Raw genomic sequence first — 18,946 nt, forward strand, 5'->3', positions numbered from 1 at the left:
ACCCATCTCCAACCCCTGGATCCCACTTCACCCCTAAACCTACCCGTCTCCAACCCCTGGATCCCACTTCACCCCTAAACCTGCCCATCTCCACCCCCTGGATCCCACTTCACCCCTAAACCTACCCATCTCCACCCCCTGGATCCCACTTCACCCCTAAACCTGCCCATCTCCACCCCCTGGATCCCACTTCACCCCTAAACCTGCCCATCTCCACCCCCTGGATCCCACTTCACCCCTAAACCTGCCCATCTCCACCCCCTGGATCCCACTTCACCCCTAAACCTGCCCATCTCCACCCTTTGGATCCCACTTCACCCCTAAACCTACCCATCTCCACCCCCTGGAACCCACTTCACCCCTAAACTTGCCCATCTCCACCCCCTGGATCCCACTTCACCTCTAAACCTACCCATCTCCACCCCCTGGATTCCACTTCACCTCTAAACCTACCCATCTCCACCTCCTGGATCCCACTTCACCCCTAAACCTACCCATCTCCACCTCCTGGATCCCACTTCACCCCTAAACCTACCCATCTCCACTCCCTGGATCAAATGGTTCCAATTACTCTTATGCATATTGTTGTTACAAAATGTAGTTATATAATTCCTGTTACATGAGTACTTAGTGAAGTGAAAAAAGTGTTGTTACCAATGTCCTGTTACACATTTGTACTTAAACCATCCTGAGGGTTGTTACATGTGTGTAGTTACACAAATATTACAGCTGTAGATACTATGTTTCAATGTGTACTTACTAGGGCTGTGAATCTTTGGCAAGGCAGCGATTCGATTCCATTACGATTCATAGGTTTTCGATTCGATTCAAGAACGATTTCTGCAAATTTAGAACGATTCAATTAGATTCGATTCACAATTAAATTCGATTCGATTCGATTATAACGATTCGATTCTGCATTCTTTAAGTGCATTGCACTTAAGTGCAAATTACAGTAGCAAATTACAGTAGCATTTATGGTTAGAGAACCATAGGTTATAAAAAAAAAAAAAACACTTCACCTCTAAACCTGCCCGTCTCCACCCCCTGGATTCCACTTCACCCCTAAACCTGCAGGTCTCCACCCCCTGGATCCCACTTCACCTCTAAACCTGCCCGTCTCCACCCCTGGATCCCACTTCACCCCTAAACCTGCCCGTCTCCACCCCCTGGATCCCATTTCACCCCTAAACCTACCCGTCTCCACCCCCTGGATCCCACTTCACCCCTAAACCTACCTGTCTCCACCCCCTGGATCCCACTTCACCCCTAAACCTACCCGTCTCCACCCCCTGGATCCCACTTCACCCCTAAACCTGCCCGTCTCCACCCCCTGGATCCCACTTCACCCCTAAACCTACCCGTCTCCACCCCCTGGATCCCACTTCACCCCTAAACCTACCCGTCTCCACCCCCTGGATCCCACTTCAACCCTAAACCTACCCATCTCCAACCCCTGGATCCCACTTCACCCCTAAACCTGCCCATCTCCACCCCCTGGATCCCACTTCACCCCTAAACCTGCCCATCTCCACCCCCTGGATCCCACTTCACCCCTAAACCTGCCCATCTCCACCCCCTGGATCCCACTTCACCCCTAAACCTGCCCATCTCCACCCTTTGGATCCCACTTCACCCCTAAACCTACCCATCTCCACCCCCTGGAACCCACTTCACCCCTAAACTTGCCCATCTCCACCCCCTGGATCCCACTTCACCTCTAAACCTACCCATCTCCACCCCCTGGATTCCACTTCACCTCTAAACCTACCCATCTCCACCTCCTGGATCCCACTTCACCCCTAAACCTACCCATCTCCACCTCCTGGATCCCACTTCACCCCTAAACCTACCCATCTCCACTCCCTGGATCAAATGGTTCCAATTACTCTTATGCATATTGTTGTTACAAAATGTAGTTATATAATTCCTGTTACATGAGTACTTAGTGAAGTGAAAAAAGTGTTGTTACCAATGTCCTGTTACACATTTGTACTTAAACCATCCTGAGGGTTGTTACATGTGTGTAGTTACACAAATATTACAGCTGTAGATACTATGTTTCAATGTGTACTTACTAGGGCTGTGAATCTTTGGCAAGGCAGCGATTCGATTCCATTACGATTCATAGGTTTTCGATTCGATTCAAGAACGATTTCTGCAAATTTAGAACGATTCAATTAGATTCGATTCACAATTAAATTCGATTCGATTCGATTATAACGATTCGATTCTGCATTCTTTAAGTGCAAATTACAGTAGCAAATTACAGTAGCATTTATGGTTAGAGAACCATAGGTTATAAAAAAAAAAAAACCACTTCACCTCTAAACCTGCCCGTCTCCACCACCTGGATTCCACTTCACCCCTAAACCTGCAGGTCTCCACCCCCTGGATCCCACTTCACCTCTAAACCTGCCCGTCTCCACCCCTGGATCCCACTTCACCCCTAAACCTGCCCGTCTCCACCCCCTGGATCCCATTTCACCCCTAAACCTAACCGTCTCCACCCCCTGGATCCCACTTCACCCCTAAACCTACCTGTCTCCACCCCCTGGATCCCACTTCACCCCTAAACCTACCCGTCTCCACCCCCTGGATCCCACTTCACCCCTAAACCTGCCCGTCTCCACCCCCTGGATCCCACTTCACCCCTAAACCTACCCGTCTCCACCCCCTGGATCCCACTTCACCCCTAAACCTACCCGTCTCCACCCCCTGGATCCCACTTCAACCCTAAACCTACCCATCTCCAACCCCTGGATCCCACTTCACCCCTAAACCTACCCGTCTCCAACCCCTGGATCCCACTTCACCCCTAAACCTGCCCATCTCCACCTCCATCTCCACCCTTTGGATCCCACTTCACCCCTAAACCTACCCATCTCCACCCCCTGGAACCCACTTCACCCCTAAACTTGCCCATCTCCACCCCCTGGATCCCACTTCACCTCTAAACCTACCCATCTCCACCCCCTGGATTCCACTTCACCTCTAAACCTACCCATCTCCACCTCCTGGATCCCACTTCACCCCTAAACCTACCCATCTCCACCTCCTGGATCCCACTTCACCCCTAAACCTACCCATCTCCACTCCCTGGATCAAATGGTTCCAATTACTCTTATGCATATTGTTGTTACAAAATGTAGTTATATAATTCCTGTTACATGAGTACTTAGTGAAGTGAAAAAAGTGTTGTTACCAATGTCCTGTTACACATTTGTACTTAAACCATCCTGAGGGTTGTTACATGTGTGTAGTTACACAAATATTACAGCTGTAGATACTATGTTTCAATGTGTACTTACTAGGGCTGTGAATCTTTGGCAAGGCAGCGATTCGATTCCATTACGATTCATAGGTTTTCGATTCGATTCAAGAACGATTTCTGCAAATTTAGAACGATTCAATTAGATTCGATTCACAATTAAATTCGATTCGATTCGATTATAACGATTCGATTCTGCATTCTTTAAGTGCATTGCACTTAAGTGCAAATTACAGTAGCAAATTACAGTAGCATTTATGGTTAGAGAACCATAGGTTATAAAAAAAAAAAAACGTTTGTCCATTGTTAAATGATAGTTTAATGATGCGACATGGCATACGTAAAAATGTATGTAAGCCAAGTTTTTAAAAAAGAGCTTAAAGAATATTATGTATAAACTAACATTTTGTCACACCAGGGGCGTAGTCATAATTTCAGAAGTGACAGAAATGTCAAATATAATCATTTTATGTAAGTAGCCTATATAATATTAATAATAATAATAATTATTATAATTATTATTATTATTATTTTTACAAGGAATTATCTTCTTTTTTAATTACTTTTAATTAGCTGTAATAAACCAAATACACTGCTGGACAATAATCAATCATTTGTAATCGATATTTTTTTCCTAATGGCAATTTTATGATTGTTTTATATACTAGGCTACATTTAATTAGCAATTATTTAAATTTTCTGCACAGAATAAGGTAGAAAATATACTTTATAGTTTCTGTACTGTAATAAATGTCAATTAGCACTGCATCATTCATAAATTGTTTGTGGGTTTCATCAGTTCATTCTGCTTTTATTCAGTTTAGCTGCAGATATAGCCTGGCACGTCTATGAGAGCGAGATCGCTTCTCTTTCAGTGTGAAAACGTCTTCATCTCTATTTAACTTTTCCTCTCCATCAGCGAATGATTCTGAGAGAAAACGCGCCAGATGTCTGTTTGCTAATGAAACAAACGCTAGGTTACTTTCATGCATATTATCAGATAAATCTCGTGCTCTTATTTCAAAGTCGTTGTTAATGCTGTGGTTAATTTTAAAAGTTTCCTTCGTATATTCGGTTCATCCGCATTGTTTAAACACATTTATCATTCAGTGGAACTGTGCGTATGATTTAGACACTTACATTTCTGCCCCGTCCATGCAATAAATACAGCTGTCGACAGCTCCGGTAACTCCGTCGGTAAGATGCAGAGAGCCATTGACAAACTACAGAAAAGTAAAACTACTTCACGTTAGCATTACTGGCCACGAGTCCTATAGATCACATGTCAGCTGCGTCAGAGACGAACGGAGCGCGAGCGCAATCCTGTGACAGTCTCAGTCTGTAAACAGTGGAGCGCGTGAAGGACAGATAAGAGGCACGATTCACGAACACTCTTCAAGGTCTCCATTAATTTGTGCGTGTAGTAATTTAATGTGTACACATTTTGAAAGCATTGAATCGCTATAGAAATCGGGATTCATTCGATTCTTAGCATTTTGAATCGATAACTGTCCAAGATCGGCGATTCATGATTCAAAAGTCATGTTTCAAGATCGATGCATATGAATCGCCAGGGTTTGTAATCGATGCATCGAGAAAACGAGTGAATCGTTACACCCCTAGTACTTACAATTTGGTTACATACTACATGCACATTAGTTACTATGTAAGTACACAGGTATTAGTGACACTTGATATAAACTTGATATAAACCAAAGCCTCTGCACACAGAAATAAAGATTATTTCAAATATGTCAATGAAAGTGTACTTCTCCATGTCTAAAACCACACTGGTTCAAAGTAATGGCTGCAAAAATTGTGTGTGTGTGTGTGCGTGTGTGCACTTGTGATGATTTTGGTGAAATGCAGAGCAAAAAATTCCGAGTATGGGTTTCTATACTTGGCTGCACGTCACGTCTCTTTATAATATTTTCAGAGCAGTGATCTCACTGTTGAGGTTTGGAAACATGTTATTGTTGGCTGTGAGAACTCCGTGTGTTTGACCGCAGAGGTTATTAAAGAAACTCGCTTGAAGAAAGAAGAGGAACTGGCATCTTAACCCACACACAACTGATGATCTCTGAACCCGGTTTGGACTGATGGGGGGGAATTCTCACACATTCAGAAGGTGTTTTTTCTCTCTCACATATTAACAGAACTGTATGGAAGTTCTAAGCGGCCATGCGTTATACATTTTTTCCTTCTTGTTTTCTCGTTATCTCGACATAACAAAAGTTGTTTTCTCGTTATAACGATTTAATTTTCTCGTTATCTCGACATAACAAAAGTTTGTTTTCTCGTTATAACTGTCAGGGATCGGGCAGACCCGGTCCCAGCTAATCCCCAGGGCTCACTCTCCCCTGAGTACTAATCACCAGCACCTGACAACTAAGGAAAATCCCAAATTCAGTATCTCAGAAAATCAGAGAAAAATGTCTGAACAGCCAGCCTCTTTTGCAATGACCTTTTGAGTCTTACCCTCCTTGTGCAAGGTGTCAGTGGTCGTCTTTTGGACAAATGTTAAGTCAGCAGTCTTCCCCATGATTGTGTAGCCTACAGAACTAGACGGAGAGACCATTTATTGGCCTTTGCAGGTGTTTTGAGTTAATTACCTGATTAGAGTGTGGCATCAGGTGTCTTCAATATTGAACCTATTCACAATATTCTAATTTTCTGAGATACTGAATTTGGGATTTTCCTTAGTTGTCAGTTATAATCATCAAACTTAAAAGAAATAAACATTTGAAATATATCAGTCTGTGTGTAAGGAATGAATATAATATACAAGTCTCACTTTTTGAATGGAATTAGTGAAATAAATCAACTTTTTGATGATATTCTAATTATATGACCAGTAACCTGTAAACATTTATAAATGTATGTGTAGATCTGTGTTTTAGCTACATCAGTCTCCTCAGTCCTGCTCCTGGAGGGACACTTTCTGCAGCTTAATTAAACACCCCTGAATCAGCTAGTCAAGGTCTCTGAGTTCACTTGAACATCACAGCCAGGTGTGTGAATGAGGAACCCTGCTTCACATAAAATCACTCAAATAAACACTTTAGAAACACTGCACCAATGAAACTAACGAATTTGTAAATGGACTACAGCAAACATGTTTACCAAGGAGAAGTTCTTCTGTAGAAACCTAGCTATAGAAAGAAGAGGAAGAGGATCTCAGATCTGTGTGGTTTAAACCGGTCCAAACCGTGTTCAGAGATGATCTCAGATCTGTGTGGGTTAAACCGGTCGAAACTAGGTTCAGAGATGATCTCAGATCTGTGTGGGTTAAACCAGTCCAAACCGTGTTCAGAGATGATCTCAGATCTGCGTGGGTTAAACCGGTCCAAACCGGGTTCAGAGATGACCTCAGATCTGTGTGGGTTAAACCGGTCCAAACCGTGTTCAGAGATGATCTCAGATCTGCGTGGGTTAAACCGGTCCAAACCGGGTTCAGAGATGACCTCAGATCTGTGTGGGTTAAACCAGTCCAAACCGTGTTAAGAGATTATCTCAGATCTGCGTGGGTTAAACCGGTTCAAACCGGGTTCAGGGATGATGTCAGATCTGTGTGGGTTAAACCAGTCCAAACCGGGTTCAGAGATGATCTCAGATCTGTGTGGGTTAAACCGGTCCAAACGGTGTTCAGAGATGACCTCAGATCTGTGTGGGTTAAACCAGTCCAAACCGGGTTCAGAAATGACCTCAGATCTGTGTGGATTAAACCGGTCCAAACCAGGTTCAGGGATGATCTCAGATCTGTGTGGGTTAAACCGGTCCAAACTGGGTTCAGAGATGACCTCAGATCTGTGTGGGTTAAACCAGTCCAAACCGGGTTCAGAAATGACCTCAGATCTGTGTGGATTAAACAGGTCCAAACTGGGTTCAGAGATGACCTCAGATCTGTGTGGGTTAAACCGGTCCAAACCGGGTTCGGGGATGATCTCAGATCTGTGTGGGTTAAACCGGTCCAAACCGGGTTCAGGGATGATCTCAGATCTGTGTGGGTTAAACCGGTCCAAACCGTGTTCAGAGATTATCTCAGATCTGCGTGGGTTAAACCGGTTCAAACCGGGTTCAGGGATGATCTCAGATCTGTGTGGGTTAAACCGGTCCAAACGGTGTTCAGAGATGACCTCAGATCTGTGTGGGTTAAACCAGTCCAAACCGGGTTCAGAAATGACCTCAGATCTGTGTGAATTAAACCGGTCCAAACCGGGTTCAGGGATGATCTCAGATCTGTGTGGGTTAAACCGGTCCAAACCGGGTTCAGGGATGATCTCAGATCTGTGTGGGTTAAACCGGTCCAAACCGGGTTCAGAGATAACCTCAGATCTGTGTGGATTAAACCGGTCCAAACCGGGTTCAGGGATGATGTCAGATCTTTGTGGGTTAAACCGGTCCAAACTGGGTTCAGAGATGACCTCAGATCTGTGTGGATTAAACCGGTCCAAACCGGGTTCAGGGATGATGTTATATCTGTGTGGGTTAAACCGGTCCAAACCGGGTTCAGGGATGATCTCAGATCTGTGTGGGTTAAACCGGTCCAAACCGGGGTCAGAGATTATCTCAGATCTGTGTGGGTTAAACCGGTCCAAACTGGGTTCAGGGATGATCTCAGATCTGTGTGGGTTAAACCGGTCTAAACCGTGTTCAGAGATGATCTCAGATCTGTGTGGGTTAAACCGGTCCAAACCGGGTTCAGAGAGGATCTCAGATCTGTGTGTGTTAAACCAGTCCAAACCGGGTTCAGAGATGACCTCAGATCTGTGTGGGTTAAACCGGTCCAAACCGGTTTCAGGGATGATCTCAGATCTGTGAGGGTTAAACCGGTCCAAACCGGGTTCAGAGATGACCTCAGATCTGTGTGGATTAAACCGGTCCAAACCGGGTTCAGGGATGATGTCAGATCTTTGTGGGTTAAACCGGTCCAAACTGGGTTCAGAGATGACCTCAGATCTGTGTGGATTAAACCGGTCCAAACTGGGTTCAGAGATGACCTCAGATCTGTGTGGGTTAAACCGGTCCAAACCATGTTCAGAGATGACCTCAGATCTGTGTGGGTTAAACCGGTCCAAACCGGGTTCAGGGATGATCTCAGATCTGTGTGGGTTAAACCGGTCAAAACCGGGTTCAGAGATGACCTCAGATCTGTGTGGGTTAAACCAGTCCAAACCGGGTTCAGGGATGATCTCAGATCTGTGTGGGTTAAACCGGTCCAAACCGGGTTCAGGGATGATCTCAGATCTATGTGGGTTAAACCGGTCCAAACCGGGTTCAGAGATGACCTCAGATCTGTGTGGATTAAACCGGTCCAAACCGGGTTCAGGGATGATGTCAGATCTTTGTGGGTTAAACCGGTCCAAACTGGGTTCAGAGATGACCTCAGATCTGTGTGGATTAAACCGGTCCAAACCGGGTTCAGGGATGATGTCAGATCTGTGTGGGTTAAACCGGTCCAAACCGGGTTCAGGGATTATCTCAGATCTGTGTGGGTTAAACCGGTCCAAACCGGGGTCAGAGATTATCTCAGATCTGTGTGAGTTAAACCGGTCTAAACCGTGTTCAGAGATGATCTCAGATCTGCGTGGGTTAAACCGGTCCAAACCGGGTTCAGAGATGATCTCAGATCTGTGTGTGTTAAACCAGTCCAAACCGGGTTCAGAGATGATCTCAGATCTGCGTGTTTTAAACCAGTCCAAACCGAGTTCAGAGATGATCTCAGATCTGCGTGTGTTAAACCAGTCCAAACCGGGTTCAGAGATGATCTCAGATCTGCGTGTGTTAAACCAGTCCAAACCGGGTTCAGAGATGATCTCAGATCTGCGTGTGTTAAACCAGTCCAAACCGGGTTCAGAGATGATCTCAGATCTGTGTGTGTTAAACCGGTCCAAACCGGGTTCAGAGATGATCTCAGATCTGTGTGGGTTAAACCGGTCCAAACCGGGTTCAGAGATGATCTCAGATCTGTGTGTGTTAAACCAGTGCGGTCAAACTAACTGCAGAAACACTCTTCAGAAAACACTAGACAAAAACCACATTGAAGCAGCTTCACAGAAAACTAAAGGAATGAATGGAAAGGTGATGTTCTGGACTCTTAAAGACGTCTCTGAGCAGCAAATGTTTGTCTTAATGCTGATATGAAGCAGCAGCATGTTTTACAGCTTGTGTTTTTATGGCTTGTGTTGTGTTCATGCTCTCTTGTTTTCTGCCTTGTTCAATAGTCTCTATGTAACTGTGTTTAGTTATTGTACAAGTGTGGATATTGAGATGGGTCTAAAGTTTGGTCAAAGGTTTAGTGTCAATATACGAATGCATTGCAGAGATAAAATCATTTTGACATTGTGCCATCATGATGTGTTTAACAATAACAGTTTTGTACTTCAGTAAGAAATCCATCCTTTGTGCCAGCATTGTCTAAAGATGATATGAATCGAGTTTGGTGAAAGTGGACCAGCTGTCTAGGAGGAGTATGAATATGTTTTAAAATGGCAGACAGCAAGTTTGATCGACTGTGGCATCATGATCATTTATCTCATTAGGACTCAAGTAATCTATCATTAAAATAGGAACAATGAATTCAAAAGCTACCCTCATTTTTGAAACGTATTATTTTGCCCCTAAATATTTTGAGTATCTTCAGGGCATGGTGCTCATGACACCTACAGACTTTCATAAATATAGCATTTAACCACCAATAAATTAGCTGCCTTTTCTAGCATCTCTGAAGTGTTTTAACCCTCATATGGTTCTCATTTACTGTTTTGACCTCTGCTGGATATATAGGGTCATTAAGTTTTTTTCTTTTTCTTTATATATATATATATATATATATATATATATATATATATATATATATATATATATATATATATATATATATAATTTGTATTTTTAAAAATGTATATATTTTTTTATAATTACTCTTTCCATGATGGGGTCATATTGACCCCAAATATAATTTTTCTAGGAAAGTGGTTAACTACTTCTCTCACAACTTTTCTGATATATATTTTGTAAATATATATTGAACCATTATAATATATTAAAAAAATTCTCAAAGGTTAGAATTCATTTTTTGTTATTTGAGGTATTTTGAAAAGCCCGCTTTTGCAATAATGCCACATTAATTTGCAGAAATGCTCTATAAGTTGTCACTACATCTTGATTGCAGGCACATATTTTTTTCAATCTAAAATGTAAAAGCAAAACAATTTTATTTTACTTATATATAAATAAAAAACACAAAATGCAAAAAACAAACAAACAAAAAACAACTGCAATAAGCAGATATGAACAGTGTGTTTGTGTGTGTGTGTGTGTGTGTGTGTGTGTGAGTGATCATGTCTATTCTACATTGCATTTGTTCTCTCACCAGGCCTTAATTTCTGTGTGGAAATTTTAAGATTTATGCTGGATTTATTGATTTTTTTTTGACAAAGAAAAAAGTTAATAAATAAAAATTATATATATATATATATATATATATATATATATATATATATATATATATATATATATATATACATAAATAATCGCATTTCCTATTCATTTCAATGTGACCCCAAAGAATAGATAAGTAAAAATAAATAAATAAATATTTTAAAAAATTACATAACTTCAGAACAATCAAATCAACCCAGTTTATATATAACCCGAATTCCAGAAAAGTTGGGACGTTTTTTAAATTTTAATAAAATGAAAACTAAATGACTTTCAAATCACATGAGCCAATATTTTATTCACAATAGAACATAGATAACATAGCAAATGTTTAAACTGAGAAAGTTTACAATTTTATGCACAAAATGAGCTCATTTCAATTTTGATTTCTGCTACAGGTCTCAGAATAGTTGGGACGGGGCATGTTTACCATGGTGTAGCATCTCCTTTTCTTTTCAAAACAGTTTGAAGACGTCTGGGCATTGAGGCTATGAGTTGCTGGAGTTTTGCTGTTGGAATTTTGTCCCATTCTTGCCTTATATAGATTTCCAGCTGCTGAAGAGTTCGTGGTCGTCTTTGACGTATTTTTCGTTTAATGATGCGCCAAATGTTCTCTATAGGTGAAAGATCTGGACTGCAGGCAGGCCAGGTTAGCACCCGGACTCTTCTACGACGAAGCCATGCTGTTGTTATAGCTGCAGTATGTGGTTTTGCATTGTCCTGCTGAAATAAACAAGGCCTTCCCTGAAATAGACGTTGTTTGGAGGGAAGCATATGTTGCTCTAAAACCTTTATATACCTTTCAGCATTCACAGAGCCTTCCAAAACATGCAAGCTGCCCATACCGTATGCACTTATGCACCCCCATACCATCAGAGATGCTGGCTTTTGAACTGAACGCTGATAACATGCTGGAAGGTCTCCCTCCTCTTTAGCCCGGAGGACACGGCGTCCGTGATTTCCAAAAAGAATGTCAAATTTGGACTCGTCTGACCATAATACACTATTCCACTTTGAAATAGTCCATTTTAAATGAGCCTTGGCCCACAGGACACGACGGCGCTTCTGGACCATGTTCACATATGGCTTTCTTTTTGCATGATAGAGCTTTAGTTGGCATCTGCTGATGGCACGGCAGATTGTGTTTACCGACAGTGGTTTCTGAAAGTATTCCTGGGCCCATTTAGTAATGTCATTGACACAATCATGCCGATGAGTGATGCAGTGTCGTCTGAGAGCCCGAAGACCACGGGCATCCAATAAAGGTCTCCGGCCTTGTCCCTTACGCACAGAGATTTCTCCAGTTTCTCTGAATCTTTTGATGATGTTATGCACTGAAGATGATGAGATTTGCAAAGCCTTTGCAATTTGACGTTGAGGAACATTGTTTTTAAAGTTTTCCACAATTTTTTTACGCAGTCTTTCACAGATTGGAGAGCCTCTGCCCATCTTTACTTCTGAGAGACTCTGCTTCTCTAAGACAAAGCTTTTATAGCTAATCATGTTACAGACCTGATATCAATTAACTTAATTAATCACTAGATGTTCTCCCAGCTGAATCTTTTCAAAACTGCTTGCTTTTTTAGCCATTTGTTGCCCCCGTGCCAACTTTTTTGAGACCTGTAGCAGGCATTAAATTTTAAATGAGCTAATTAAGTGGATAAAAGTGTAAAATTTCTCAGTTTAAACATTTGCTACGTTATCTATGTTCTATTGTGAATAAAATATTGGCTCATGTGATTTGAAATTCCTTTAGTTTTCATTTTATTAAAATTTAAAAAACGTCCCAACTTTTCCGGAATTCGGGTTGTATATATATCCATATTTATGAGGTGAAGGCAACCAAGTAAAAGTTGATTGGGTCGTCTTGACCTCAGGCACAGACTGAAGGTTAAACAGCTCAGTGTGTGTCACAGCACACAAATCCAGCTCACGAGAATGATCACCTCCAGAGAGACTCGAGCCACTGCTGAATCCAGCGGCCGAAGGGAACATGTGCTGCTGTTCAGTGTTTGTAGTGTTAATAAACTACTCTGGGTCTGATCTGTTTTCTCAGAGCTGGAGAGAGAAAAGCAGCACGTTACAATCCATGAGAAGAAACACTTTAGAGACGCAGGTGTAGTGTGTGTGAAGACTTTCTGTTTGACCAAGCTGGAGTTGATGCTAATCGTTTTAAAAATGCTTTAAAAACTGTTTTAGAATTAATTTTCTACAAGTGAGTCACGGATAGTGGAAACATTTACAGTAACAAACCAGTTTTATCATTAATAACTTAATGATTTTATTTCTAGAATGTAATGGCCTGCAGGAAACGACTGAAAGAAAGATGAGAAACTAACAAAGAACAGCCTGTAGATCGGGTTCAGAGTAGAGCATATTTTCTGCCCGAGCCCGGGCTCGACCCGACGGGCACGTCACGTGTCATGCGCAGCGTCTCGTCCACTCACAGTCTCGCATGCGTGACGCATCACACCTGCTGTGCGTTCTGTAGGGGAGAGCGGGGTCGAAAGTAACGTGGGACGAAAGTACAGAGTGGTTTTCTCAGAGCCTATTACTGCATTTGCATTCCAAGCTATGACAGCATGTTCAACACGCAACCCTTGATGGAGCTGAGAAATATCACATGATTTCGTCATTATTTCCCGCAGTTAGGTCGGTAAAACTGTTTTCGAGTACAAAAAGAAAATTATTGAAGCGGTGATTTTTTTTAATTAGTCGTGTTGTTGTTTTTGTTTCATATGTCACAGTAATGATCAATCTACAGGTTATTTAGTGCTTTAACACATCCTAAAGTTTGCATTTTCAGAATTTTTCAGTATAAAAGTAAATCAGGTTTAAATGTCAGGAGTTTCTGTCGGGACGAAAGTAACGATTGTTACTTTTGTCCCGCTACAGTTACAAGAAGTTTTTATTTTGTTCCGGTGCATGTTATACTGTAAATTTCTGTGTCTTGCATCATTTATTAAAATGTTTATGTCATATTATACCAAAAGAATATGTCAAGAGTGAAGGTCAGACAGACAGACAGACAGAGGGTCTGGTTTTATCCAGAAGTTTATGAGAGGGCTTTTCTGGACACAGAGGAACATCACTCTCTGGACAGCTGCTAAATCACATTTACCTTAGTTATATTTAGGTTTTAGGCATACTTTACCTTTGAAACCTCCAGCTATGCATTTGCAGTGTTTCCAGATGTTTTAATGCACATTTTGAATTGAAGCATAAAAACAACTGGATGGAAACATGAATAGGCCTACTGTTACATTATGTTTAGAATTTATGTAATTCAATTTTTATATTGTTCATTCTGTTGAAAAATGTTTTATAAAAATACACTGAAATAAAAATATGTTTGAAAAAAAATCAAGTTTGTACAATTGGGTTTTGAGACATTTGATGAAACTTAAATTTAAAAGGAAAATATGAAAATGTTATTTAAATGTTTTTTTTTGCAAAGATAAAAGACAAAATATGTTTGTAGTTACATATTAACAAGGTCATAGTCAGGTATACTTAAGAAAAAATAAGAGTATCAGAAAACAATCTAGCTTATATTGTCGTGTTACTTTTAACCCACCTGTGTGTTACTTTCGTCCCAACCGATGGGGTCAAAAGTAACAATGTTCAACTTATGTTCAAATTGAAATTATACTGAAGTCTTTCTACATTTCTACAAAATACCACCTGGTATTGATAGACCACACTTCCCAGTTACTGGCCACAGCAGAAATATATCTCTGTCTATAACATTATCTTTTAAAATGATGTTTTTCTGAAAAATGGTACTTTCGCCCCTGCTCTCCCCTACTATTCAGTAGATTAAGTGCAACATGGAGCTTGAAGAAGCAAAGAAAAAAATTAAAACAGGAGAATTAACTTTGCAAGTTAATTCAAGTTTGGAGGAAAATCGGAGGTATGGAAACATTTTAAACAGTGACAACGTGTGTTGGCTTTGTCTCGTGCATTAAATGCGGCACGCATATATATATATATATATATATATATATATATATATATATATATATATATATATATAACTGCGCAGCTCCCCCATAGCCTAAATGATCTAGCACAGCAGCACCTGCGGTAAAAAAAAAAATATCCGCCCCTGGTTAAAACGGCCCACATTTGAAAAATGGTCGGGTTTAAATCGGGCTCGGGCTCATAATTACAGTGAACGTGTCGGGTAGGGTCGGGCTTGATTTGTTGGGCCCGATCTAAGCTCTAGTTCAGAGCAGTTGTGCTTAATGTGCAGTTCTCACACTGATGAACGTGTTTCACATGATGTGAAGCAGCACTTCTCCATCAGTTCAGAGCACTTGTACAAAATTATCTCCTATAGATTGTGAATAGATCAAATGAAGTTAACAATATTCAGTTCTGACACGTTTCACACAGTGTGAAGCAGCTCTTCTCCATCACACACTGACATCGTGTCATTAATAGCAGCTTTAGCTTGACTTAAACAGATCAGAGGAAGTGAACAAACACAGGAAGAGCTGAGAGTATTTAAAGAAAGAGTTGAGAGAATATAATGAAGAGGAAGACTGACAGAAAGAGAAGATGGCTGATAAGTGTCACTTGTGTCTGCTGGGACTGATCTTTCTCTCTTCACTTCTCACAGGTAAAGACATCTGTGTTTTCTCTTCAAGACAGTTAGTGAATTAATCTGAGAAAGAGTTCATCTGAACATGATCAGTTTATTATTGTGTTACAAACAGAACATACTGGATTATTCCTGAACGCACTAAAACTAGACGCTTTCAGACTCAAACATCTGATGCTGAATTATCTTCATGTTAAGAGTGTGTTTGTGATTCGAACAGCTCTCTGATCAAGAAAAACAGTTTATTCTGGTTAAATGTAATGTAAATGTAATTAATTTAACAGAGTGTGTTTAAACTTCTGTCTTGCTTGCTCCTTTATCATTTATTTCTGTTGTTATTCTTGTATTGCTGTGGATTGCCTAAACCTTCTACATATGAGAAATAAAACTTGAACTATACGACCATTCAAATGTTCGGTGTGTGTGTTTAATATAAATGAATGCTTTTATTAAGTAAATAGGCATTCAGTTGAAAGTAAAAACATTTATAATGTTACAAAAGATTACATTTCAAGTAAATGCTGTTCTTTTGAGCATTATATTCATCAAATAATCAGGAAAAAAGTTTTTACCACTGATAATAATAGGAACCATTATTAATAATTGAGCACCAATAATAATCCAGCAGCAAATAATAATAATATAATGATTTCTGAAGGATCATGTGACACTGAAGACTGGAGAAATGATGCTGAAAATACACAGGAATAAATTAAATTGGAGAGTTTATGTTAAATCTGGAGAGTGTGTGTGCATTAAAGGGTTAATTCACCCAATGCTGAAAATTAGAAAAGAAGAAAGTCAAACACACATAGGATGTTTTGAGGGTGAGTTAAACACGGGCTAGTTTTCTTTTTTGGGTGAACTAACTCTTAATTTAACTAACCCTTGTTTTCGTTTATTAATATATACAGTAGTATAATAATCACTCATGTGTTCTTGTGTTTCAGGACTCAGTGGAGTGGATGATGCTCATGTGTTCATCAGTTCTGGTGAAGATGTCCGTCTGTCCTGTAATAATGCTCTTCATGACTGTAAATCAACTACATGGATCTATAACAGAGATTCATCAGCAGTTGAACTGATTAATTCAGGGAGAAAGAAGACAAACATAGAGAGACATGAGAGACTGAGTCTGGGGTCTGACTGCTCTCTGAACATCAAGAGCGTCACAGAAGAAGATTGTGGATCTTACATCTGCCAACAATGGACAGTGAATGGACAACGACAAGGAACTGATGCTCGTGTTTATCTGCATGTTCTTCATGGTAATTTTATGATTATGTGATTTCATTTTAAAAAGGGCAAATTCTTCATTTAATCTCTCAGGATGCTTGTAAAGTGCGTGATGTGTGTGTTATTCTGTGTTTCAGTCTTTTCTTCATCCTCACAGACTGAGATCAGTGCAGGTCTCTCTCTGACTCTCTTCTGTCAGTTGTATTCATCATATCCTCGAGTCTCTTGTGGTGATTTGATCCGTTCTGAGGGAATTGATCTGTTCTGGGTGAATCAGGCTGGTGTTAAACTGACGAGATCAGACTCCAGATATCAGATATCATTCTCATCAGATCACTGTATCATCTCTCTGACTACAACAATCCTGAATGAAGATGAAATCAGAGAGCGGAGATGTGAAGTTACTCAGAGAAATCAACTCAAGACCTCAGTCACATACACTGTCAAGATCTCAGGTGAGAAAACAATCTCATGATCAGATGAAGAAGAGCCTTAGATGTGCTAATATAATGATAGATAATGTTAGAGTCATCTTGTGTTAAGTGACTGAAATATGATCGTCATGTTCTATGATGAATCTGAACTACACTGTAAAAAAAAACGTTATTTTACAGGTAATGTTCTGTATTTTTTTACAGAATTTCCCCTTTTTTTTCATTAAAGAGTAAAATGCTGTTGTTTTACAGATATTTGCTGTAATTTAAAGTTTTACAATTAAAATTACAGTAATTCCTTGTAATTAACAATTACATCAAAATTATGTTTTTTAAAGGTAATTCATACTATTTTTACAGATTAAAAATGTAGTTTTACATAAAATAACTGTTAATGTTTTATAGATTATTTTCCTGTTTAAGACAGAAATTAATGTAAAATTACTTCATTTTGATTAAGCACATTATAGCGGAATTAAAATGCTTTACACTGCTTGCAGCTATATTTATAATTATCATTAAAAATTAAAATGTGGTCTATTTAGGGTTTTACCATGCCCTGGCAGGAAAGAAATGCCCATGTCTCCTGGATCAAAATTCAAGCTTAACTTTTTGTGGTCCATGGTTCCTTCAGTGATTTTTAATGCCTACAATATCAACAAACCTGCATTACAATTTTTCAGAAATTAGAATCAGAAACTCCATATTTATAACATATTTTATTCATTATTACAAAAACATTGTATTATGCCAGCATCAAATGTGATGGTAACATTTTTGAACAGATCATCTCTTGTTTACTGTGCTAACATGTAATGTAGAATTCTAAAACCTTGGAATGTTAAAGGAGAACTCCGGTCAATTTTAACATTTACCTCTGTTGTTTGTAAATTTGTAGTGCTGTCAGTACTAAGAACAACGAAAAAAATCGGTGTTGCCTACAGTACACCGTGTTATCCTCTTTTTAAAATTTGCACCCTGTTGACTTAAATGGGGCAAGTTTTAAAGCTGCTTTTAGCCTTTTAACATCCTCGATGTGTCATTACAAGTGCCCAGTCATGTGAAGTGATTCCTTCAGAGTGAACACGGTAAATCTGACTGCAGTAGATGTGAAAGATATGCATAAAAGTGATTCAGCCAGCGCACATACCTCTGTTTACTTCCTGTTTTCCGGTGAAGCCCACAGTAGTCGATGTCAGACTCATATGATCCAATATTCCAAAACGTATTTTTATTTTTTCCCAAAAAAATAAAAATTTTCTACAAAACTATACAGGTATTCAAGGGCAGGCTCTAAGATGGTTTAGATCCTACCTGTCCGATCGCTACCATTTTGTTTACTTAAATGGGGTGTCATCTCATTTATCATCAGTAAAATATGGAGTGCCACAAGGATCCGTCCTAGGTCCCCTTCTATTTTCAATATACATGTTGCCCCTTGGTAATATTATTAGAAAATACGGAATTAGCTTCCACTGTTATGCCGATGATACTCAGCTATATATTTCAACGAGACCAGATGAAACTTCCCAATTATCTAAGCTAACAGAGTGTTTTAAAAATGTAAAAGATTGGATGACAAATAATTTTCTCCAATTAAATTCGGATAAGACAGAGATATTAATTATTGGACCAAAAAACACCACACAGAATCTTGTAGATTACAATCTGCAACTAGACGGATGTACTGTTACTTCCTCTACAGTCAGAAATCTGGGTGTTATATTGGACAGCAATTTGTCTTTTGAAAATCATATTTCCAATGTTACAAAAACCGCATTCTTCCATCTTAGAAACATTGCCAAGCTACGAAACATGTTATCTGTTTCTGATGCAGAAAAGATAGTTCATGCTTTCATGACCTCTAGACTGGACTATTGTAATGGACTTCTAGGTGGTTGTCCTGCTTCGTCAATAAACAAGCTACAGGTCGTCCAAAATGCAGCAGCTAGAGTC

General features: G+C 40.0%; 2 protein-coding genes across 2 annotated transcripts in view; one reads left to right on the forward strand and one right to left on the reverse strand.

The window, feature by feature from the left end:
* Positions 1–18,946, reverse strand: part of LOC132096058 (uncharacterized) — a 332,561-nt gene that overhangs the window by 55,578 nt on the left and 258,037 nt on the right. The gene's annotated exons all lie outside the window — the stretch shown is intronic.
* The window catches only part of LOC132143647 (uncharacterized), a 28,852-nt gene continuing 25,112 nt past the window's right edge, over positions 15,207–18,946 (forward strand). Inside the window, exons 1-3 of the mRNA XM_059554100.1 lie at positions 15,207–15,338; positions 16,271–16,588; positions 16,694–17,011. Of these exons, the coding sequence (XP_059410083.1) occupies positions 15,278–15,338; positions 16,271–16,588; positions 16,694–17,011 (697 nt within the window). The 5' untranslated portion in view covers positions 15,207–15,277. The remainder of the gene's footprint in view (positions 15,339–16,270; positions 16,589–16,693; positions 17,012–18,946) is intronic.

This window comes from Carassius carassius, chromosome 1 (genome assembly GCF_963082965.1).
Source record: "Carassius carassius chromosome 1, fCarCar2.1, whole genome shotgun sequence".
NCBI lineage: Eukaryota > Metazoa > Chordata > Actinopteri > Cypriniformes > Cyprinidae > Carassius > Carassius carassius.